Source organism: Dreissena polymorpha, chromosome 10, assembly GCF_020536995.1.
Source record: "Dreissena polymorpha isolate Duluth1 chromosome 10, UMN_Dpol_1.0, whole genome shotgun sequence".
NCBI lineage: Eukaryota > Metazoa > Mollusca > Bivalvia > Myida > Dreissenidae > Dreissena > Dreissena polymorpha.
In genome coordinates, this window is record NC_068364.1 from 63,894,493 (window position 1) to 63,921,403 (window position 26,911).

Below are 26,911 nucleotides of genomic sequence, written 5' to 3' on the forward strand. Positions count from 1 at the left end.
TATGAAGTATGGCACTCGGCTTAGAGGTTTTTAGAAGTTATGGTTATTTAATATATAAACTCGTTAATTTAGGTCATGGGAATTATTTTTCATTGGAAGTGCTGTCTTGCATAAAATGATAGTAGTGGACATACCATAAAACTGTTGAATAAATTCAAAATGGCACGATGCACATGAAGCGATAATAAACAAAATACTGAAAACGGGCAGTGGACCCAAATAGATGACACTAACATTGGTTTGGACCATTCACCTCTGGTTCACCAAAACACCGAAGAGTAAACATTTATATAGACATGTGCACATAGTTGTCTATATCCTTATGAATGGAGACCTTACAGGGTGTAAAACCTGTTATTGTTTTGTTTTAACTATGCATAGGAATTTGACATTTAACATAGACATATTGATTTTTCACGCGGAACATCGTCCTATATACATAAACGGACCAAACTGATCGCCCAACCGATATAGTAACTGACAAATGGTAAACAATTATCCATTACAGCCCAACCCTCCTGCGCACTGGTAGTATGGTAGTATACGTCCATTCAAGTGCAAAGTAGTATAAGTTGTATATTTGAAACATGGTATGCGTTTTGGTACATGTTGTATGCTATTTTGAGAGATATATAGGATCTGGCACAAGTTGTCATATCATACCATATTTTATTACACGAGTTCAGGAATTTTGTTAGTAAGCGAGCCTTTGGCGAGCTTACTAACGAATTTCCTGGACGAGTTTAATAAAATATGGTATGAAATGACAACGAGTCTCAGATCTTTTTATCACAAACTTTTAAATGAGCAAACTAAATAAATATTTACGCGAACATAATGATAAATCCAAAGTTCTGTTTACATTACAGACGTCATTTGACGTTGCAACATCATTTCATCAAAATAACAAAATGCGAATGGTCAATCGAACACAAATTAGCCAATGAAAACGCTTAAAAAGTATATTACACATGTGTAAGATAAAAATATTCATAATGGTTATACTACATGGGATACCGGGTATGGCATGTGATAAAGTATGATAATATTCTAACTAAGTAAGTCTCTTAACTCTATAATAAAAATTACGTTGCAAACATAATTATCAAACCGAATTACAAACAAACACATAGAATATATTTGATGAACGTGTATTCATCAGTGTAATCAATAACACTTTCAAATAAAACTGGGTTCGGTTGTGTATAGCCTTTGAGGAGAGCTGAAGATTTGAATTTACGTCGCAATACTCAATTTACTTATCACGTACTTTGTCGTTAATCTTCCCTGTTGTAGATCACTCATTACGTTTATTAACAGCAGAGTCATGATACGCGAGATACACTTGAACTTTTGATAATTTCAAAGTGGCTAGTTGCGTCGTATGCCTATTAATGCGATGGTGTTGTTCTCTTAATATAACATACACTTAAAATACATAATCGATATTTTCGAAAGTAAAAAATCAACAGTATGTATATACAACTGTGAATCATGCACACAAGAAGGAAGTAGGCTGCGTATCATACCTATTTAGTATTACTTTCCCGTTGAAATTTGTAATTCTTTTGTCTCTTACAAATTGAAAAAAATAATTTTTCACAACACCTTGCTATTAGTCGCTTTATTTACTTTTGAAATTAAATTATGAATATCTTAGAGGTGCATGTTATACACTTAACTTGTTTTTGTGAAATAAGTGCCTGTGTATGCCAGCCTTTTACCGTTTTAAATCACAAATTCTTTGTGCAGCATCTCCTCAACACCGTGTGTGAAGGTAAACGTAACACATGTGTTCTGGGCCATCGTGTGATGTCAATTACCAATTTTATTAAATCTAACATATCAAGAATAATAATTATTCTCAATTTAATACTTAAACAAAATAGTTGTACATTTTGGGATTTCCAAATATTGTTTGTGTATAATGTCCAAGACTAAGTTTTGATTACGGAAATATATAAATATTTTGGCATGGCCAATGCTCTTTTTCAAGAATGTCTGCAATAACCTTTTATAAATGTGGATTCTTCCGTTTAAACAATAAAACTTTAAATGAGCATCTTTACGTTTTAAATAAAAATTTGATAAGGTCTTATTTAACCTTAAGTTTGCGGGAGCTAAAGATCTATTATCGCGATACTCGACTAACCTCTAAGCTATATTATCCTAGATGATCTCGGTTGAAGATCGCTCAATACATTTATTAACTCCGCACTAATGATGAGCGACAAAGACTTGATCTTTTGAGTTTGTTGAATATTGCGTCACAAACTTTTAAAACCCATTGTCTATTATCTTATATCGTTCACTTTAAGATCCCTTATCGACATTTTTCGAAAAGAAGAACATTGAAAAAAATCAATCAAGCAAGAAGGAAGTACTTTGATAATAACTTTTTAGTTTAATTATAATTATTTTCTTCCTAAAGTCAAAGATAGGCTTATGTTTTTGAAGGTTTTACTAGAAGCTCGTATGCATAGCAACGCATTCATAATGATGTGTCCTTTGTAAATGTGATCGCCATTCAGTTATTTCCGACGTTGTGAAGTTAGCCTTTTTAGCATATTTAGTCTAATTAGCAAGTGTAGTAAATAGGAAAAAACTTTCATCCTATTTAGTCTATTTAGCACCCTATTCAGCCTATTTAGCCTGATACAAAAGTTAAGTACACAGGTTGACACATGCACCCTATTAAGCCTATTAAGCCTATTTAGCAAGTTTAGTACATAGTTTAAAAAAACAATTCGTATGTAGCCTATTTAGCCTATTTAGCACCCTGTTCAGCGTATCAAGCCTATTAAGGAAGTTAAGTACATATGTTGACACATGCATCCTATTAAGCCTATTTAGCATCCTCTTCAGCCTATTTAGCCTATTAAGGAAGTTTAGTACATTGGTTAAAACTTGAATTCTATTAAGCCTATTAAGGACCCTTTACAGCCTTTTTAGCCTATTTTACAAGTTTAATACATAGGTCGATATATGTTTCCTAATTAGCCTATTAAGCCTATTAAGCATCCTTTACAGCATATGAAGCATATTAAACAAGTTTAGTACTTAGGTTGACACATGCATCCTATTTAGCCTAATAAGGACCTTTTTTCTGCCTTTTTAGCCTATTAAACAAGTTAAGTACATAGGTTGACACATGCATTCTATTTAGCATATTTAGCACTCTATATTGCCTATTTAGCAAGTTTAGTACATAGATTAAAACATACATCCTATTTAGCCTATTTAGTTTATTCAGCTCCCTTTTCAGCATATATAGCCTATTTAACAAGTTAAGTACATAGGTTGACAGTTATTAGACCGTTTTGTCATATTTAGCAGCCTTTTCTGCCTATTCAGCCTATTTTACAAGTCTATTACATAGGTTGAAACGTGCATCCTATTTAGCCTGTTTAGATAATTAAACACCCGTTTCAGCCTATTTAGCCTTATTAACACGTAAAATTCATAGGTTGACACATGCACCCCATTTAGCCTATTTAGCCTATTTAGCAAGTTTAGTACAAAGGTTAAAGCATACATCATATTTAGCTTATTTAGCCTATTGAGCATCCTCTTCAGCCTAATTAGCTTATTAAAGAAGTAAGGTACATAGGTTGATGTCAAAGTCAAAAAAACTTTTATTTCAACTCAATTCATGTTTGAAATGAAAACATGAGCACAAAAGTACGTACATGTATATATAATATACAATAATATATAAAAATGACCCTTTCTTGAATATACAATATAGATAACATATTTCAAGTAGCTTCAACACATATAAAAGATAGAAAGGATACTCATTTTCAATATGAGCAATAAAGTACGTAGATATATAAGAGGCGAGTGATAATGAAATAAAAGGATAAATTACAATACATATGATATAGTTGTTAATTAAATATTCTTTCTTGATTTTATAATATATATAATATATTTCGGGTGTATATATAAAACGAAACATCATTTGCAATTCGACTAACATGGAGGTCGTAAAGATACACACAAATTGTAATTTTCATAAGGAATCTTCGGAGAGTCATTACCACAGTTTTATTAAGCTATCATTTAGTGGAATGTAATCTTTAAGTCTTAAACGGTTTAGACATAAAACGATACAATCAATCAATCAGCTCTAAAAATAGCAAGCGGCGTGGTTTTAGGTGTTGGGATGGACGTAAAGAGGATTAATTAATATTACGGGATCTTATCGGGTAAATGTGTCAAGTTTTCGTTTGCTTGGATTTTTTTAAGATTATGAATGTATGTCTGTCATAATGTCGGCCTGTTTTGTGCAATAAGTGGAAACATTTTTTTTTGCATTAAAATGGATATATTTTATTCTGGTTATATTACACTAATTCCGATTCCCATAGGGTCCCATCATTAAACTGATAACTTTCACAGCATTTGTCTTGCCTTTCCGACGTATCCATTTTTCCGAACCTGGTATAATTTTAAAGATGGATCTGTCCTGTTCCAATGATTACAATCAAAATCATACCGTCTCGCAACTTCTAAGAAAGTAAATTGCTGTCGAATGAACCCACCTTAGAAAAACGTGTTTCGGAAGCCTAATTTCGACAAAAGCCCCACACAATAGAAAGCACACACCCAAAAGTTCATCTTTTAAGTTAGCTTCTAATCCAAGGTATTAAAGTAATCCAGACACATACAGGATATTATGAATAACCACAACAGACATGTCTCACATTGCTAAATGGCTTTTAATCAGGAAGAGAAAAGGAACTCTTTAGAAATAGGAAATACTTTCGAATGGACCACGGAGGGATACACGATGATTTAGTGTAATGTAACCTTTAAGGGAACTCAACTTTGTCCTATCTTTTTCAAACTTTCTCCACATGAGATTTAAACCATTTCCACAATGAATATGCAATTTCAGTGCTCTCGGATGGGGTTAAGGGCCTAAAAATGGCCATTTAAAGCGGTGACTAAATTGGCCGCAGCCGATTCGGAATGCATGATTTTTAGTCTTAGTGACGACAGTTTATTTTTGTTACACGTAACGTTTATGGCAAAAACTGGTATTATTGCATGCGAAATTAACGAATACATCAGCAAAAGGCCCGAATAAATGTATTGATTGTAAATCAGTGTACTTTTCTTGATGAAAAAGGAGATTTATTTTTATTTTAAGCACTTGTCAATCAAAAACTCACTTACAGCATATAAAATCATGTTTTTAAAGGCTCTATAAAGGTCACAAATCCAATTATTATGCATATCAACTGGTCAAATTTTTACCGGATTTCAGTTACTCTTGCATAAAAACTGCTTATAACACAGCTTAGGTACAACGTTGTCCAGAATTATGGAAGATAAATCCGTTTCATAATTTGAAGAAATGTTTACATTTTTGCAACTAACGTGATGCGTAGCATCAGAGCGTTGACATATGCTAAAAATAGCCGAAAGAAAATTCAATTTTAATTCTATTTTAACAACTTTTTATCAGCAGAAAGTAACTTATTAGATCACTACAAACGTTTTAACAATTTAGAAGAGACCTACTTTGTGAGTGATAACGGAAAACGTTAAAAGTCATCGTTATATTTTTGGTGATCTGAGTCACTTTCACTTTCTATTTCGCGAGTAAACAGCGATGTAAATAAACTGATTGTTTGTAAACACAATTGACTTGGAGGACACTTTATTTTGAGCTCAAAACAAGTTGTATTGCTAGTTTTTATATTATTATGTCCAATAGCATATATATATATTGTGTTTTGATAACCTTTCTAAATATAATATGAACAAATATTTAAAAATCTGTAAATAATTACGTATCTTCACCTTTATAGAGCCTTTAAGGATATTATTATTAAAAGCTTCACTGACAATCTTAACATACAAATTGCAATAAAAATAATGAATTATATTATGATGAACGGCTTAATTTGCAGCTTTCAAGCCGATACAAGCCTGCTACCAAAGTTAACACTTACAGCTTACGATGCAAAGTGACATTTGTTGCGCATCCAAATAGTCTCTCTCCTAAAAATAAGTCATGTTATCTACATTTTATTAAGTGTTCTCTCTGAAATCCAGTGTTAAAAGCTTAAGTTGTGTCAAAAATGCTCAGAGTCCCCAAGCAAAAAGCATGTTTGCTAAGGAATTCCTACGCGAGCGGCCACAATAATGCCGTGACGGGAAAGTCATTTGGGTATGATTCCTCTGTAGTTCAGTGTACATTCATTCCACTACCTGGGGATGACTATCAGGATCAAATTTCCCAGCTTGGTGAAGTGTTTAACTTTCGGGATGTTGATGGATCTTCCACAAGCGTTAGTATTGATAGTAGTAGTAGTAGAATAATTTGTAGTATTAGTAGTAGTAGTAGTGGTGGTAGTAGTAGTAGTAGAAGCATCAGCAGCAGCAACAGCAGCAATAGCAGAAGCAGTAGAAGTAGTATTAGTAGCAGAAGCAGAAGCAATAGCAGTAACAATAGCATTAGCAGTATCAAAAGCACTAGCAGTAGCAGTAGCAGTAGTAGTAGTAGTAGTACTAGTATATGTAGTAGTAGTAGTAGTAGTAGTAGTAGTAGTAGTAGTAGTAGTAGTAGTAGTAGTAGTAGTAGTAGTAGTAGAAGTAGTAGTAGTAGTAGTAGAAGTAGTAGTAATTGTAATAATAACAGTAGTAGAAGTAGTAGAAGTAGTAGTAGTAGAAGTAGTAGTAGTAGAAGTAGTAGTAGTAGTTGTAGTAGTAGTAGTTGAAGAACTACTAGTATGAAGAAGGATAATAATAAAATCACCTAGTACTTCATCTTAGTAAAAATATTGACTTGAAGAAGGTCATTTACTAAAACATGACACTTAAGCAACGTATCAAATACATGAATACTATATAAATACTAATTAATGTCTTACTAAAAAACTACTAATAAACTAAAAGAACTCACATTCCATGCCTGATAAGATGCTATGCAATCTGAATATTTCGTATTTCACAGTCTACTGTTCGACAAACTTCCTAGTTTTGGTAATTACTTTCTTATCTGTCCGGATATTATGCATGAGTTGGATAAAAAACTGCAGGAAAACTATTGATTAAAACTCAAAGTTCGTCGATTGCCATACCATAGTCTTTACACGATAATTTTCAGTTTTATAATAACTGTTTTTAAGAATTTTGTTTAATGAACTTAAATTAAACATCATTTATTTCCAAACCAAATGTATTTGTACTGATATGTAACAAAGCATATTGGAAGTATTTATAATCACGAGTTATTAAGCATGTATACACGCTACAGCATACTATAATAGCGAGATAATAACATTGAAGCCATGGCTGTTTGTATATACACAATATAATTCGCATTTGGAGTAACTAACTGCAGAAATAATTTACAAAAAGAAATACGTGTTTAAATCTGTTTATATTTAAAGAAAATTGCATATATAATGTAATACTCCATAATGAAGTGTTTTTGATTTTTAAACTCCTTTAGACGCTTTAAGATCTATGGACGAGTTTTATTATAAAGTAAATTGACAAGCTGTATCAGCTTCGTATGCGTTTAGCACGCGATGAGCTTGTTTCGTCACGCTTATCAAACGCAAACACATAATGCCCCATTCACAAATAATCATGTAGCCGGCCGATGAGTTTGATCTCCAGGAATAAGGAAGATTGTACATGTCTGAGCCGTCCGATGAGTGATACTGTTTAATACCTCAGTCACAAATAGGGACCGATCACCGACTTATTTTTCCGATCATCGGGCTGGGGCCCGGCCGATGATCGCACACCCACCGGGTAAATTTTTAGCATCGGGCGGCGACCGTAGTAATTTCAAGTCTCACTTATGGTTATCGCCCGAAATCGGATTCGTTTTGCGATCTTAATGCGATTCCTTCCCGGGCCCGACGTCGGGTACAATTTTAAGTGAGACTTAAAATTAATCCGGACGCCACGCGATGCTACAAAATGATCCGGTTCCCATGCGATCATCGGCCGGGCGCCAGTCCGATGAGCCAAAAAATACGTCGCTCGCTGATCGAACGGTGATCGGTCTCTATTTGTGACTTAGGTATTACTTATACCTATCCATTGGTAAAATTACACTGCTTACTCGTATTAGCATACATAACGCGCGTCTATTCTTTTTCGGAGTGACTATCTAAGCTCGCTTATGATATAGTGCGATACCTTATGCAGCGGTCTAATTTGGCAAATTTACGGTATGTATATTTACTGCAATTATAGCACGAGTACCAATATCTGTTGCATACAGTTTGAGTCTTAAAATTTACCCATGGCATAAATTAAGCTCAATAATAAAACGTAGACATTTACTTACCATCCATCATATTATGCAAACGAAACCTATTAACTTTGTTTAAAACCGAAAAACACCTTTTCTTAGTCCTGTGTTCATATAAGTAATTTCTGTATGTTACGCTCACGTTTAAATTTTGCATGCGTGCATTTTAACTATTCAGGAATTCGTATCAAGTCTCCTTAGGTTTCAATCAAATACTAACATTGAAGTGATCTCTTCAGAGTGCAAAATAATATAACTACGGTATCGATAGTATACATTTAACGCAAGTTAAACGATTTGTTTCAGTTTTATATAACAATGACGAACATTTTTGCCTCATTAATGTATAAGATTAATTCAAGTATTTGTAAACGTTTTTTATCGAATTTGTTTTGTTCGACTGTAAGATCACTTGTTTTTTTTTTGTGATAAACCGCAATTATCATAAAATGACAACACGCGTGTAATCGTTTAAAGATTGATCAGCACATTTTTGTGTTTAAGCTCGGGATTGAACTGCGTTGTCGTGTCAATGTAAACCACATTTCTTTAAACTAATCCAGAGCATTCGTAAGCAAGCTCATCGATAAAATTTCGTGTGTTTTGTTTGCAGTATAAAAATGACGTTATTTAGTTACAAACGTGCTGTTCAGCGTTATTCTATGGAATTAGTGTATAAGCTTTTGTTTATTTTGGCAAGTTAAATTATTTTATTGAGTTGAATATCGTGTATCAGGTCGAATAACACTCCGTGATAAGGTTTTGTACCTATTGTTAAAGGGACTGTCAACTACGAATGACGAAAAAGAAAAGTTCTAAAATACCGTATTTTTTTTACAATTGTTAGTTTATATAAATTAAAATATCACAACTAGTGTATTAAATTACTTGGAAAACGTTTATATTTTCAGTATGTTCGGTAAAAAAAAATTCGCGATGTGAAATCGAAAGTACATCACGAAAATAGGTGACATAACGTATACACACTAAAAATAACGCAAGTAGATTCATCATTTTATATAATATATATATTCAATTCACTACGCATGCACGAATTGCATTCCTGGGTTTACCACGTGACGATGATGATCAATCTACTGGCGTTATTGATAGTGAACTGGTAGTTACCTGGTAGACATACCCAGTAAAATTTATTACCAAATATACTGAAAATATGAAAACTTAACAACTTTGTTTAAGTAATGTAATATACTAGTCGTGATATTTTAATCAATATAATATAATAAATTGTAAAAATAATGTATTTTACAACGTTTTTTTCTTCGTCGTCGTGGTTGGCAGTCCACATCAAGCAAGATTGAAATGTTAAAACGTCTATTTCAGTCGAGCTAGAATGAAACAATCGAGTTAACATTCACATGTATTCTTCACTCATTTACCACATCGCTTGAATTCAAGAATGTTATCTTATTTCGTATATGAACATGAAATTCGGTAAACAGTAGGTAAAGAAGATAAGCGCCTACTTAAACTGTCACTTAATGTGATAAATACCCCCTTGTTTAATATCAGTCAGACTTGAAAATGATTAAAACATTTTGAAATTTGTTTTGTAAACCTAAATTTAAAAGTATTGTAAGTCCTCAACAAATCTCTCGAATGAAGTATGGCACTCGGCTTAGAGGTTTTTAGAAGTTATGGTTATTTAATATATAAACTCGTTAATTTAGGTCATGGGAATTATTTTTCATTGGAATTGCTGTCTTGCATAAAATGATAGTAGTGGACATACCATAAAACTGTTGAATAAATTGAAAATGGCACGATGCACATTTAGCGATAATAAACAAAATACTGAAAACGGGCAGTGGACCCAAATAGATGACATTAACATTGGTTTTCACCATTCACCTCTGGTTCACTAAAACACCGAAGAGTAAACATTTATATAAACATGTGCACATAGTTGTCTATATCCTTATGAATGGAGACCTTACAGGGTGTAAAACCTGTTATTATTTTGTTTTAACTATGCATAGGAATTTGACATTTAACATAGACATATTGATTTTTCACGCGGAACATCGTCCTATATACATAAACGGACCAAACTGATCGCCCTACCGATATAGTAACTGACAAATGGTAAACAATTATCCATTACAGCCCAACCCTCCTGCGCACTGGTAGTATGGTAGTATACGTCCATTCAAGTGCAAAGTAGTATAAGTTGTATATTTGAAACATGGTATGCGTTTTGGTACATGCTGTATGCTATTTTGAGAGATATATAGGATCTGGCACAAGTTGTCATATCATACCATATTTTATTACACGAGTTCAGGAATTTTGTTAGTAAGTGAGCCTCTGGCGAGCTTACTAACGAATTTCCTGGACGAGTTTAATAAAATATAGTATGAAATGACAACGAGTCTCAGATCTTTTTATCATAAAATTTTAAATGAGCAAACTAAATAAATATTTACGCGAACATAATGATAAATCCAAAGTGTTGTTTACATTACAGACGTCATTTGACGTGGCAACATCATTTCATCAAAATAACAAAATGCGAATGGTCAATCGAACACAAATTAGCCAATGAAAACGCTTAAAAAGTATATTACACATGTGTAAGATAAAAATATTCATAATGGTTATACTACATGGGATACCAGGTATGGCATGTGATAAAGTATGATAATATTCTAACTAAGTAAGTCTCTTAACTCTATAATAAAAATTATGTTGCTAACATAATTATCAAACCGAATTACAAACAAACACATAGAATATATTTGATGAACGTGTATTCATCAGTGTAATCAATAACACTTTCAAATAAAACTGGGTTCGGTTGTGTATAGCCTTTGAGGAGAGCTGAAGATTTGAATTTACGTCGCAATACTCAATTTACTTATCACGTACTTTGTCGTTAATCTTCCCTGTTGTAGATCACTCATTACGTTTATTAACAGCAGAGTCATGATACGCGAGATACACTTGAAATTTTGATAATTTCAAAGTGGCTAGTTGCGTCGTATGCCTATTAATGCGATGGTGTTGTTCTCTTAATATAACATACACTTAAAATACATAATCGATATTTTTCAAAGGAAAAAATCAACAGTATGTATATACAGCTGTGAATCATGCACACAAGAAGGAAGTAGGCTGCGTATCATACCTATTTAGTATTACTTTCTCGTTGAAATTTGTAATTCTTTTGTCTCTTACAAATTGAAAAAAATAATTTTTCACAACACCTTGCTATTAGTCGCTTTATTTACTTTTGAAATTAAATTATGAATATCTTAGAGGTGCATGTTATACACGTAACTTGTTTTTGTGGAATAAGTGCCTGTGTATGACAGCCTTTTACCGTTTTAAATCACAAATGCTTTGTGTAACCATTTTTGAGGCGGCGATTCCAGCTTTTATAACTCGTTAGATAAATTGTAATGTATGTTATGGGCAATTAGTCATCTTCATAAAATACAAATATAGAATTCCATCGTGAGTTTTAACTCCCCCCCCCCCCCCCTCCAAAGTCCGAACTTTGCTATTCACCCAAATATCGACGTCTGCGTAATGCTCTGGATAAGGTAAACGAGCAGCATCTCCATATCACTGTTTTTACTCAAGTTGTTTATTTTAAACTTCACACATTTCCATAACTCTCACATGCAATTTAGCATAAAATTGTCTGTATGCATAATCACTGACTTAGATCTATTATTCTGACCAGCTATTTGGCTGGACAATTTTGTGCTTATAAACGTCCGGATTTAGAACTGTTTTACTTTTGGAAGGTAAACATATTGAAAGCTCAAAAAATCAATATAATATTATGTCAATAATATAAGTCATAACTCGTATGCTTTTTTAACAACATGCATACACCTTTTAGGTAGTCACACAACTACATTTATTAAAAAATAGGAATATCGCACTGCTCAATATCGTATATTTATTTAACTCGCTTTTATAAGCCGCATTTAACGGAGCATCATGTGTCTGTAAATCCCATCACAGAAATGTTCTAGACGTTGAACATATTTTCAACACAATGTGTAATTCTTGGCATTTTCTTGATATTTTAACTCTAACACTTGTAAAATATACATGACCTAACTTGTTCATAAACCAGCAAGTCTTCGAACGTTTCGTTTACGAATGCGCAACGCACTTAACGCTGGACACAAATATCAAATAAAAATACATATGTTAATATGTGTACAAAGAAGTTGATCAAATGGAATTGTATGAATACGTAAGTCATGCGTTGCCTATTTTAAAAATTCAATCAATATATTCCAATAAATAAAATAAATCTTCAACCAAAGGTTACATTTTTTTCGCGAGATCGCTACGTATAGCAAATCTTGAGAAACCGGGAACATAAACACAAGAAGACTTACTATCCGCTGAATTTTATCTTATATTTCTCACCTTAAAATTGTATTCGTAAAGTGCACATACGTTGAAGTAAACAACTATAATTTTTGCGTTTAATCGGTTTTGATTTGATCAATTGAGGCAAACAAATAACTTAGTTATTTTATTGACGTCATTGGACTGGTATTCAATATGATATACAGACGATTTATATAGATAAGTTGAACCAATGTGCTTGAAATAATGTGTGATTTAAAAAAGTATTCGTCACGCATAATTAACAAGTACAATGACTGGTTGCTCCTTCGCCAGGCTCAAACATCCTGCGAGAAGAAAATGTACAATGATTCCGACCACTTGTGTATTCAGCCATACAACACGCAAAGAATAAGGGAAATCAACATATCGCATATATTTCAAATTGAGTATGAACTACAAACGACGTCGTCAATCTCATAGACTCGTATATAGGTTAACTTCGACACATACAAAGCATCGCTCCCGTAAATGGTCTGCTTATACTTGTTTAAAAACGGTATTGATCTAAACTGTAGTATACCCCACCCTTAGCATAGGTACGGGAAATGTTAATTGTCTTCCAAGTGCCCGTGTCAGGATGGCACTTTCAATTATTTGAAGAACACAATTGCACGGTTTCAAAATTGTGTTTCATTACATATTTAAATTATTTTTCTCATATAAACAAACTATCATTGAACAGTATTTCAACTTTAATAATGCCGATAAACTGATTTCATACATTAAAGCTCTTTGGAGTTCCTACCGAAGCGGTCATCCAATCGGCCTAAATAACGCTTACCATCTTTGGAACTGTGAATGATGCCATACGAAGTTAAAGTACTCTAATTTCAAAAAGCGATCCGAATTGATCTTGACTAATTGACGCCAAAATGTGTTTATAGGCAATATTTATATCCGTCGTTAAGCACTTAGGATTTAAGATTATGCGCACCAACCAATGAAAATGACTTAGGAATATGCCTAAGTCAATCACAATGACTTAGGATTGCGACAACCAATCAATTGCATTTAGGAATCCTAGCTCCTAAAAGTTCTCCAACGGCAAACATTTAACAATAATATTATATTTTAACAAACAAAAACATTTTAGGAGCATATTATATAGATGAGCAAATGATTTTACATCGAACAATAAACAAATATACTTTTCTCTGACTTAAAACAAATGCAGTTATGACAGAAAAGAAATATTACGTTAAATTATATCCGAAATATTGCAACAGCTGAAAAGTGATTTTTAGGAATGGCGAATTTTACACAAAAAACAACACACATGAACTTTTAACGACAATGAAATAGTATCTTAAAGCATCTTGTAGTCCTTTTATTATACTGAAACAATGTTAAGTAACTTAGAAATGAATATTACCAATAGAATCATTGCAAGCTGACGGTTGGACTTGCTTCCTTGACGTTCGGACATTTACAGTACGTTTTTGAATTCAAGTTCTGTTTATAATCATTAGGCAAAACATATGTAAATGATTACTATATAAGTTAATGTACAAATTAAACACTTCAACCATAATCTTTGGACAGGTATGGGATAGTGTAATGGTTGAGTAAATGATACTTTAAACAATAACAGTTGTTTACAATATGAAATAACAGATAACAAAAACGTTAATGAATACTCCAGGGTTTTACATTACGCAGAAGTACGTGCTACAGGGCGACCAATGATGCATTGAACTGATATAGCACGCTGCCCTACGACCGCGGTATTAAAACAAGAAAGTAAATAAAGCAGTGTCAGAGACGAGCTATTGCCTAGCATGTTTAAACAGTTTGGCGACGAAAGTAATAATTAAATATGCTTGAATTCATATCAGTATGCATAATTATGAAATTATCGCGAAACATTATTATATATGTATGCTTGCATCGTAAATTCAATTTATTTGATTGCGCAATGTTTCTTCTTTATAAACTTAACAAACCACTGCAATACATTCGAAACAATAACCATCGTTTTCCATACCGCAATCGCCTACCAACTATTCATTGTTGGTATTTGTTTCGCATGCAAAATTGTCTGATAATTTTCACTGAAAGGTGACGGATTGCGCGGCTTATGATAAACATAAATCTAAAAAACGAAAAGTGTGCATTTATTGGTATCACCACGATATATTTCTTCAGTTAAGAAATGGAACGAATATTATTAAATGCGAAATTACTTTTAGGCCATCTGTCTAGTTTTGTCGTCCTAGCCATATCCGATGCAAGTCATAACATATTTATTTAATAAACAAATCATTTCTCAAAGTTGTACTAAAAAATCTAATATGTTTTCCGAAACAATATGAATACATTTTGCAAAACCCTCCCACTGTGTAACACTGTTTAATATGTACGATACAATACTGATCTGAAAATGATAGGTTATAGGTAAAGTTTTCACGTAAAATTTTCACTAAATAATTTAAAATTGAATGGAATTTTCTTTTGATTCTAACTACGTTAAAACCCTTTCTACCAACAAAAATGTAACTCATTTAACTGACACGGAGGCAATTGTGTATTAGTATCCTTTGCTCAATACGGCTAAGAAAGTCATGATGAATGTCAACATTTGATATAAATAATTGAATTAACTAGTTTGTGTGAGACGTAACTGTAGCATTTATTGATATCCTTACTTGTATTTACAAGTTTGCGGCGACAAAAATATGACAATTTTCCACATCAAAGAAAATAGTAAAAATAGATTTCAAACTTAAAAATAAACTTAAAACCCATATACATGTAGTTTCAATGTTTCATTATTTCCCCACGTTACGTTTAAAACGGAATAATATTATTATACGTTCTATCCTAGACTTTTAAATCAGTGGCATTTTTTTCAGATAACCACTGCAGCAGTTCACCATGTGCAAACGGCGGGACATGTACGGTTGCTGGAACTTCGTTCAGTTGCCGATGTGGTTCTGGTTTTACGGGAAATACGTGTTCTATGATCGGAGCAAATACCACCTCGGACACTATAACGCATGGTATAAAATGCAAACGTAATTGTAGACATTCGGTTTGCAGTATTATTATTTTGAAAATTGGTATACATTCAATTATTCTTCATATCATTCGACATGTATAACTCTTAATTTCGCGCTTCATTCTGGTTTCAGGAGAAAAAGTGGAAGTTCCAATGGTTTAATCGCGATGTGTGTTTACGCCCCATGTACGATTTGCTTTTTAAATGGTGTATGTTTCGTTTACGTTCTTGAAAGATAATTGTACAAATATTGTGTTATTGCATTATATGGAATTAAACAGGAACACTTTTAAATTCATATGGCTGAAGACACTTACGATGTTCGCTAAAATAAAGTGAAGCATATATACATTTTTTCGTTTTCAAACATTGAACAGAACAAAAAACTTATCTTAAACGTAAAACATTTGTGATGTTGACTCTTTTGTTAACACAGAAATGTGTCCACATCTCTTAATAAACGAAAGAAACTGAATTTAATCAAATCGGATTCCGATCAAAATGATTATTGTAAACGCTGTTATTATGCTAAAAACGATATTTGTTTCATTCAGATAAAAAACTTGCGCCGCTCAAACCTTCAACACGGAAACAGATAAACTTGAACGATTTTATGTCGTTTTTATGTTAAGTCATATAGAACATAATACAGTAAATACGTATTAGTTAAAATAGTTAAATTTTATATCAAATCGTTTTTTGAAAAAAAAATCTTATTCACACCGAGGAAAACTAAATTCAAACGGAGTCTTTCTTTATCATGTCCGAAACATTTTGTATGAATTAAGTCTCATAATGTGCATACACCTTTGTAAATACATTCAAGGGTTATTCATAGGCACCAGATGGATATGCAAGACGATTGTATTAAAACACATGTCGCATAAAGCTTCATACATATAACACGGTAAACGAAACCAAACTGAACCTATTAATTCAGATGAGTTTTTGGTTTTATAGTGCATTTTGTGGCATCTGAGAAGGTTTGCCCAAAACATGAATTGCTCGCAATTCTTGTGGCTACTATTTATATGAAAAAAAGTGGTATTATTTAAAACGTTAACCGTAATTCTTCGACGTTGTGTTTCCTTAATTAACACGCATACGTTTATCACTTGGTATAAGAATAATGAACCTCCATGCATTAAATTATATTATGTAAATTTTATTTTTGTTTAACTAATAAATGCATTTATAAAATTTGTCAGTAAGAAAAATTATTCGATGTCAATTGATTTTCAAATAATAAATATCAAAGTATATTAAATAAAGCATTATTTAAACATAACTGTGATTCCGAATTGAAGTTCTCGGGAGAATTATGTCTTCATTTGTGTTATTCTAAAAATGATTTTATGCAGAAAAGGTAATTTGTTTCTTATAACATAGATACAAACTATTGCACAACAACGGACGCGTAACGGGTGGAAATGAACATGAAATGTGCACTTCCTTTAACTGCAGAAAACGCTTGGTATAAATCTACACCCTCAATCCACTTAGATAAATAATCACGAAAAGTCTCAACGGGGAGGCGACAGATCGTTGGCAAACACGAGTTTCTTTCATCGCGGAATAACTATTCTGTCATAAAGGGGACATCACATGTTTCCGCCTATTCACTTGAACTAATGCTCTCGACATGTATTTATACGACCTTAATAAAAAAAAGGCAATAAAGGCAATCCCGACGGGCGTCCGACAGGTGTTTGACGTGAACAAGGTTTATACCGGGGTATAACGCTAGTTTGTTAAAAACGGGCACGTAGATTTACCAATCATTCAGTGGAAATAACGCATTTTATATGTATAACTGCATGCTTATACTCCTGACCACAACCCTAGTAAAAACCATGTCAAGAAACTAAATGAGCACGTCGGGAAGTCGAAGAATGGTCTGATAGAGCTTAATGATCTAATAAGACTGTTCAATTCATCATTGGCAATTAATTTATTTTACAGGCTCAATATGCTTAAAGTTTATTATGAAGGTTAAATGTACTGAACAGGTTGTATATATCATTCCTTTTTAAAAAACTTGCTTATAATCAAAATAATCTAAATACACTGCTAAAAAGGCTATATATACTAAATATTTTGTTTATTTAAACATAGTCAATATAACTAATTAAATAGGCTACATTTGCATAATTTCTGGATGACTATTGCTATATGATATTATTTAATTGAATTTTATTATTCTTTTTCTATTGTTGGATAGGTTGAATATTACACTGACGATCATTCTAATTAACCATAATGATTTTGCTATTTTATATTAAAATTATCCAAAATATTACATCCAGCCAGAGTGAAATTAGCAAGTTTTATTCACATGTTTCTTTGACTTTTCACATCATAGTACAAAATAAGCAGGAGATTTCAAACTGGATTTAATACCAGATTAGAAAAAAACAGACCTTCAGAAATAGGCACTACGTTTGAAGATAGAAGGATATCTTTTCTTATCATCTCTTTTGCGGAGGGTAACCGTTATTTGATGTTCACCGTGTATAACAAATGACGCAAAAAACCCGGATGTTGGCCTGTGCACTATTGGTTTTATTTTATTTTATTTTAATAATTATGTTTTATAAACACGACATTAACAATTATGGTATCAGAATGATTTACAAAATTCCCTAACAATTTACAGTCCTAATCGCTGGTTAACTTTTCACGAAAGATCAATGGAATATGTTTGCCCTAGATTAAAGGTGGTTTGTTGGCCCTCTATACAAAGAGGTTTTTAACTAGGGCACTTAGCCACAAATTATGAATAAATGGCAGTTTGCACAATACAGCTCCTCTGCATTTTCAAAGTCAAGGATAAGAATTTTGTGTGAAGAATCAAGTATGGTACTCAACAACGTTTTTTTGAATAATACCCTCCCTGGGGTACACAGGTAACATTTACTTAAAAAAACCTTTCAAAAAGCTGTTCTCTACTGATACCGCAATGCCTTGGGATTTCATAGTTTGTATGTACCAATATCTAGCGTTGATCTGTAAAGTTAAAATAAGGGCCCTGGGGTCAATCAATTGTCTAGCCTCGGAAGTCACCAGTTTAAAATAAACTTATATAGGGGAAATTGTGTCATAATAATAACGCCCAATGCATTCATGTTTGTGTTTAGCAGTGTAACGTAATAACACATACACACATAAACGCAATGAATAGTTCTTTGTTCGTAATTCAGTTGTTAACACAAGTTTTTCAAGTCAATTATATATTGTAATAATCTGATAAAACTCCCAGGACATGATAACATCAGTCTAAATTCACCCGTACAGGAATCCTCCCAGCATGTGTCCTGAAGATAACCATCAAATGTTCCTCCTGTGGGTAAGATCCCTCCTTGAGTAGCCAATATATTTCTGTTTAAATACATGTATCGTTACATAAACGTGTCAATTTGAGAGGTCAAACTAATTTGTTGAACTGCATATACAGGCGTATTTACAATCTGGTAAGTGCATCGACACGAAAACAAACATCAATTTACCATGTAATCTTGTCACGATCTCTAATTTTAACAGACTGAACGGAGTTGCAAGCATGCATCTACTGTCAAGAAACCAATTAGTAAAATATCCTCTCCGGCTATATTGACGTTAATGTATAGCCTGCATTATTGAGTAACCAGATGTATACTTACATTGTACGACAGCAGCATCGCGAGATGCTCTTCAAAGTTATTTAAATTTGTTATTCATAATATGATCCTCGGGTTCAACATTTTTACACAAACTGATATAATGAACGCACTCTGAAAATGGCCTTGTCTGAATAACAAATCCCGTGGCATTTATATTTGAATGTGTTATTATTTTAAGTTTTGTTTCAAACCATGCCCTTGGTATGAACAACACGCATCGCACACGATAGTCAACAGCGATAGTTTGAATAATATAGGGAAAATTCCTTAAAAACCTGCTTCCTTAAACGGCAAGTTCCAAGTTATTTATCGTCTAGAGGTCCCCTTCAAAATATATTTTAATTTTGATCCTGTGTTTTAACTAGATGCACAAAAGCTGTGGTCAGTGTGTTGGGGGGGCGACAGTTTTTAACCTTACCTGAGCATACTGTGGTCATTGTGAGCAATACGCATATGGTGGTTTCCGTCACTAGTAATATATCTCAAAAGTAAACACCGACAGTAAAAAACATATTTATGAAAAGTTTATGTTTCTTGAATTGTCGACTGGTGCTTTGATTAAACACTAAACATAGCCCCACTTACAAAACATAGATGTGCGATCACAAGCAATAAATGAGAAATATATTGACACGTTCGTGTGAAAAGAAAATTGTTTAGCATGTTCAATTAATACATGCACTATAAAATGAAGGCCTAATACGTATGGCATAATACAAAGTCAGCGTATGCTAAGACTCATTCATTGAAATGTGTTTCTATATGAGTTACGATAAAATATAAATGATGGACATTTGTTCATGTTTCCAGCTGTGTTTGATAAGATGATACAAATACACACTACACAAAGAAATAAATTTATTAATTTATAAATATCGTACCTTAATTAGATGAATCATCATTGTTAGAGCACACAAATATAAGTGTTCTTTTCATTTGTCATTTTGGCATGTTACAGTAGCATTGTTTCAATTCTAATACCATAATAAAAAAGTGTGCGTATATACATTATGATAATGGATATACGTCACGGACAACTACAATGAAATTTGGAAAAATACCGCATAACCAAACCAGTAAATTTGTTTGTTATACAAATGGTTGAAGAAAGACAAAAAGTTTGTCGTGCAATCGTTCGATTACCGAATATACCATCTTTATAATGTTAGCGATGTGTTTTTCTTGAATGAAAACAAAGAATGTACTTACTGAGGTATGACATTTAAACAAATAATACAGTTAATAATCACATCTTAAATTACAGCTCACACATAACGTTTTTTCACTTGAAAGCACTTATCAAAATTATGATCAATACACTGCAGAAACATTAAAGGTGAATAACCCCAACAGTCATATATTTAATGCAAATAGTCTATACAATCCAAGACAAAACAAACCATGCACCATTGAAAATAAAAATGGGTAAATCTGAATTCGAACCCCGCCAAGGACGGTCCTAAGCCCGCGCTGAAAAAGGTGGGATGGGCGTAGGGCAAGCTACCCTACCCTATTGAAACCCTACTGATACAGAAACGCACAACAAAATAACAACATACATTACGGACCTTAAAATAGGTGGACCTCCATCTGAAGGACGTATAACGCCGGACGGTGAAAGCCAGTGTCAACAAGTAATCTGGTCATTAATGGAAGTTTTTTTCCATCACAGAAGGATACACAAGACAACGTGGGTGTCATCAGACCTGTATTAGAGCGGACGAGCGGAATTACATAGAGACGCTTGCAACAAAGGCGGAATAGGCAACTTATCAGAATAGAACTACGGATCTGTTCTCCATCACCAAGAGACTAGAATGAAAGTTTGCCCGGCCGGAGAGACAACGATTTAGGAGTTAAAACAGATGACAAAAGACAGGAGAAGAGGTGGATTGAGCACTTCCAGTGTCTACTCATAATATCGAACCCATCGGAGATTCCGCTAGCTACGAGCGATCTGCCAATCAAGTGTTGCACTCCCACGAAGGAATAGATCAGCAGCGACATCAATCAATTGAAGAACGGAAAATCTGCAGGACCTGATAGCATACCCAAAGAAGCGCTTAAGACTGTGTAAAGACCAGTGGGAGCTACTTTCGCAATATATGGGAAGAAGACAACATTCCAACAGAGTGGAAAGAGCGATACTTAATCAAGCACCCCAAGAAAGGCTCCAACTAACGGGGAATCACGTTGTTGTCAATGCCAGTAAAGGTGTTTAATCGTATCCTGCTGGACCGAATGAAAGATGCAGTAGAACCACACCTCCGTGACCAACATGCGGGCTTTAGAAAGGAGACATCTTTCTGGAACAATCCCTCGAGTGAAATTCCACCATGTGTGTCAACTTCATCGACTATGAAAAGGCATTCGACAGCGTTGACATGGAGTCCCTCTTGCGACTTCTGAGACACTACGGCGTGCTGGGAAAGATAATAAATATCTTCAGGAAGTCGTATGAAAGGTTTACCGGCATAATCGTTCATGGTAGACAGCTCACGGACACATTCGAAATGAAAACAGGTATAATGAAAGGCTGCTTACTCTCACCTTTCCTTTTCCTGATGGCCATAGACTGGGTAATGAAAACCTCGACGGTTCAGAAGCGGAATTGAATTGTGTGGATACTCTGCAAACAGTTGGAAGACCTCGAGTTTGCCAATGATCTGGCTCATCTTTCCTACACCAGTAACAGATGCAGGAAAAGACAAACATAGTAGCGGACAACTCAGCAAAGCTGGCCTCACCATCAACAGAATCAGATCTGGGTGTTCAAGACAAACTGCATCCAACAACTATCACATCACAGTCCACGGTACGGCGCTGGAGGATTTAGACAGCGTCACTTATCTCTGAAGCATTCTGGACAAACAGGGAGGAACGGATGCAGATGCCAGAAACCGCATCGGTAAAGCACGAGCAGCTCTCCATCAGCTGAAGAAAATCTGGGGATCCAGTGCCATTGGCATCACCACCAATATTTGGCTTTTCAATATTATCGTTAGGCCAATACTCATCTTAGGAGCAGATATCTTGAGAACCACTGTCACTACCATTAAAACAATACAGGTCTTCATCAACACCTCCCGCAGTATGATTCTCAAGATCCGCTTGCCAGACAAGATCTCTTACGAAGAACTATAGAGAATAACAAAGCAGCAGCCAGTAGAAGAAGACATCCTTAAAGGACGTTTGCGGTGGATAGACCTCGACCTTTGCAAATCTGCATATAATACAACAAGTCAATTTCTCACATGGAACTCCCTACGGGAAAAAAAGCGTGCGGCCTAGAAACACATTGCGCCGAGATCTGGATGCAGATGCTTAGCAGATGGGCCAAAAAATAGAGGAAGCTGGGGAGACTCGCCCAGAACGGAGACGCCTGGAGGAAGCTGGCTTTCTAAGAGGGGACCACGGGCGAAGATGAGATAAGAACGCTAAAGTCGCCGCCTTTGAAGGTTAAGATCAAGCATTCAGAGTTTCAGGATTAAGCGGTATCACGAGCATCACCTAGAAGTTTTCACAAAACTAAATTGTGTAATTATCTTAAATCACATAGCATCGTAATTCCAAGAGTAAAGCGGATTTTGTTTTATTGTATTTTCTAGGACGTTAAACCAACCACATGTGCAGTTGTTGTATGGATATTTACTCATCAAAATCACATATCAGATTACACGGCCACTGTCAATACAGTAACGTGTCTATCTGACTGGTGCAATCGTTTAACGTCGACGTCAGGTAAATAATTTAGGGTGGCCTTGAAGAATTTTACCATGTATCCTTTCTATGTGTTAAAACAATATACCACCTACACTGTTTTATTAATAAATATATGAAACCATCTGGAATGTATGCAATTGCGGGATGTAATTCTCGACAATATCACCTAAGGAATATCAGCCGGAAGCTCGTTTTCAAAAATAAGGTTAGTTAAAGAGAAATTGTGGACGTATTAACTTGTACATAAAGATTTCAACACAGTCTTGTGCGTATAGAAACTTAATTCGGTGTGGTCAATTTTGAACACGCTTTCCACGAAAGTATTGTTCTATGAGTTAAAGTCGCTGTAATTCTTCCATCGCATTTACTTGTGATCATCTGACATCATCTTTAAACATGATCAGATGCTTGTCTAAATGTTACAAATCGTGCGATCTTTAAAGACGCGTCTTGCTTCAATTTATCTTTTTTCAGACAAATCCGTCCTTATTTAAAGCTTTTTAATGACAGCGACGTCCCATGGTGTTATTCTAATGATTTTTGATAGGACGCAATAAATGATAGTTTTAAGCCGAATCTACCATGGAGTGTGCGATATAATTGTCATGTGTGATCATAATAATACAAAGTAAAAATACGGACTGCGATAATCTTTCTGTGTATCGTTTGAAATTGCATGTGTAAATAATCATGAAAGACTACACAATAAACTATTTTGCATTGTTATAAACCGATCGAGTAACAGCATTATATCATCTTCTAAACACCTAATACCATTCAAAAAATTTCCGGGATCAACCGCGCATTTGCTGGTCACTGCGAATGGTATTCATGTATAACACTTTAGTTGTTTTTTACAATAATAACTTAATACTGGAGTTACTTTTCTCTTTTTTTATTTTGTCTACCGCCCTCGTATGCATCGGAACTCCACGCTTATGGATATTAAAGCAACGGTCAACACTAAGCGCTACATTATTTCTTGATTACACTTTTTGGAACATACAATTCTATACCGGTTCTGAGACTTAATTAACCATTCTTACATTAATACGGTTCGCCCTGACAATTATTATTGATTTATATAAGTGATGAAAGTATATATACACGTATATTACAATAGGTTTACAAATAAGGTTGCTTTTCTGATATATTTACAGTAGTTTTATAGTATTTTCAACGTGAGAACATTATACTAACAAAGCTGATGACTTTCAATTTCACGCTTTTATTCCTCGCTAATTTGTCTTAATTTACAATACAAAGTTTTCTTTTTAAAAACTTCAGCAAATTTTAGGTTAACATATAAAGACGTATTGGTAATTTCATATGATATGTTATTTTTTTACATGGATATCAATATGTATTATAAATAAGAATGATACTACAAAAACTATCAATACAACAACTATTTCATATTAGGAAGTTTGTCAAAGATCGTGCATTGCACCCTTTCAACAAGATAACAAATGTAATAAAGCGCTTGTTCATGCGTCGACAATATATGTAATAGTTATAAATGGTTACATGATAAACGATAAAATACATAACAATTGTTTGCTTTCGAATTATAAGGTATTAAAATGAACATAAACGTGTATGAATACTCGATCGATTTATAATTTTTATATTTAATTCTTGATATAAGAATAATGCCAAGAAGCATTGTCGGGAGAATTCTTGTCAACAACCGCTTTTTTTTTATTTTAGCTGATCGACCAAGTAACTATTCCCTACAAGATAGACACATACACCACAGTCATAAAACAATAAATGAAAGTATGGGGTGTCGCCTGGTTTAAAGGCAGGCCAAAGATCACACTTGACTGGATTTAATCAAACACACATATGTATAAATGAAAACCGAAAATCAAGTTTGAAAGATGTTAACGCAATTGATTGTTAGTGAATATAATAAGTTTCAGAATAATTACTTTGCATTGACAACATTATTTTGACAAAACTACCAACGACACTAACTTAACTATATATTTTTACATATAAATGCATACATATAATCAGGGTGACGCAAATAATCAAATGCAATCAATCACATCAACATTTATGTAGATTGTTAGAGAATAAAATACATGTCGTTGACAAGGACTAAAAATTCTAAAGCTATTTTGATATTGTTGTTAAATCCGTTTGTATGTTTTTTAATTACGTGCATATATGCAATATACATGCTTAAAATGACTGAACATAGTTGCATATTTAATTATATTACAAACGACAACAATAGACGAAATGTAGCCAAATTTACAGGGAATACAAAGGACGTCAACGACGTATATCATTCAATAATATTTGAAGAAAAAACTATTTCTAGATTATTTGTTATCGTTTTTGTTCTCATGATTGTGTGTAAACCATAGTTTCATATATTGCGCATATACAATGATACAGTGAATGCAATGGTTATACATTCAGACACTCGGAATACCAAAACTGCACAAGATAGGGAAAATTTAGAAGTTTACTTGATTTGTAAATAGTCTATTAGAAGACATATTCATATAAAAGAAACAGTATACAAAATAAATAATAACAATCAATTTAAGGGTAAAGCAGATTAGGAGTAGTTTTGACAGACACTAACTGAATAAAATAGCATCAGAGCAACCGTACGTTATAACATAAGTTTAACCTACAGCATTTGTCAAATATTCTTCAACGCCAGTCGTGTCAAATTATTGAACGAGTTAAATTAACGAACAACACATTTATCTCTTTAGGAATTAAACTCGTTATATCCTTATGTACTTTTTGCTATGGGAATTTTCGCTACAACATGAAATTAAAGAAAATGCTGGTGATTAAACCAGTAGACTTTTCTTCGAATTCAATTTTGATTTCTGTTCCACCGAAAATCATCCGAGCAATGACAACTCTGTCCGTACCATGCCCAGATATCGGGACAGTTGCGGAACCAATTTTTGTACAACCTTCATCAGTGACAAATATTGCGTCCTTATTTGTCGAAGTATATATATCAACAATCATGTTTGTTTGGTTTTCTCTTATAGGTGTATACCATTTTTGCCCTTGTTTTTCTCCATTAATCAGTTTCTGACCTGATTATACCAATACGACAAAAATATCGACGCATCGGTAGACACCACCAATTAGTGTACGTTTTTCCAAGGGATGCTTGCTGTCGTCAAATCTACCAGAGGCGTTTGTGCCATACGTGTACTTAGATATCCGTTCCTTTATGAAGGTCGGGCTGTGTCCAAAAATAACTGCACCCTTGAGGACGGAGAGGCCTGCGTCTGTAGGAATGATAACTTTCATTCTTGGGAATTCCATACGAATCGTTTCCTGAAGTAGAGGTGACTCCGAGTAACCTCCAACCATTAAAATGGTCTCAACACCGCACAATTCCGGATTGCGAAGCATTTGTGACAGATGATGCACAATGCTGTCAATCGATTTTTTGAAGAATGATCGAAAGGTATTGACGCCTATACGAATTTTGTCGAGAGAAAGACTAATCTAAAAAAACGAAAACGACATATAAGAATGTTATGCATACAATTAATTCTACTACTACTACTACTACTTCTACTACTATTACTACTACTACAACTACAACTACAACTACAACTACAACAACTACTACTACTACTACTACTACTACTACTACTACTACTACTACTACTACTACGACTACTTCTACTACCTACTTCTACTACTACTACTACTACTACGACTACTACAACTACTACTACTACAACTACTTCAATTGCTACAATAACAACTACTACTACTACTAAACCTACTACTAGTACAGCAACAACAACAACTACTACTATTACTACAACTACTACTACTACTAAAACT

General features: G+C 33.8%; 2 protein-coding genes and 1 long non-coding RNA gene across 20 annotated transcripts in view; 1 reads left to right on the forward strand and 2 right to left on the reverse strand.

The window, feature by feature from the left end:
• The window catches only part of LOC127848763 (uncharacterized), a 65,425-nt gene extending 58,418 nt beyond the window's left edge, over positions 1-7,007 (reverse strand). For both annotated transcript variants that reach the window (XR_008034757.1, XR_008034753.1), the window contains exon 1: positions 6,920-7,007. The gene's annotated coding sequence lies outside the window, so the exon portion shown is untranslated. The remainder of the gene's footprint in view (positions 1-6,919) is intronic.
• A 1,052-nt stretch (positions 7,008-8,059) lies between these two features.
• On the forward strand, positions 8,060-16,030 carry LOC127848765 (uncharacterized). The gene is made up of 3 exons (XR_008034758.1): positions 8,060-8,204; positions 15,538-15,684; positions 15,817-16,030. It is a non-coding gene; the product is annotated as an uncharacterized LOC127848765 (long non-coding RNA).
• An 8,247-nt stretch (positions 16,031-24,277) lies between these two features.
• LOC127847810 (heat shock 70 kDa protein 12A-like) overlaps positions 24,278-26,911 on the reverse strand; it is a 45,979-nt gene continuing 43,345 nt past the window's right edge. For 16 of the 17 annotated variants that reach the window (XM_052379989.1, XM_052379986.1, XM_052379975.1 and 13 more), the window contains one exon: positions 24,278-26,563. In XM_052379989.1, coding sequence (XP_052235949.1) covers positions 26,147-26,563 — 417 coding nt within the window. In that variant the 3' untranslated portion in view covers positions 24,278-26,146. The remainder of the gene's footprint in view (positions 26,564-26,911) is intronic. The other variant, XM_052379974.1, reaches the window with a different exon arrangement.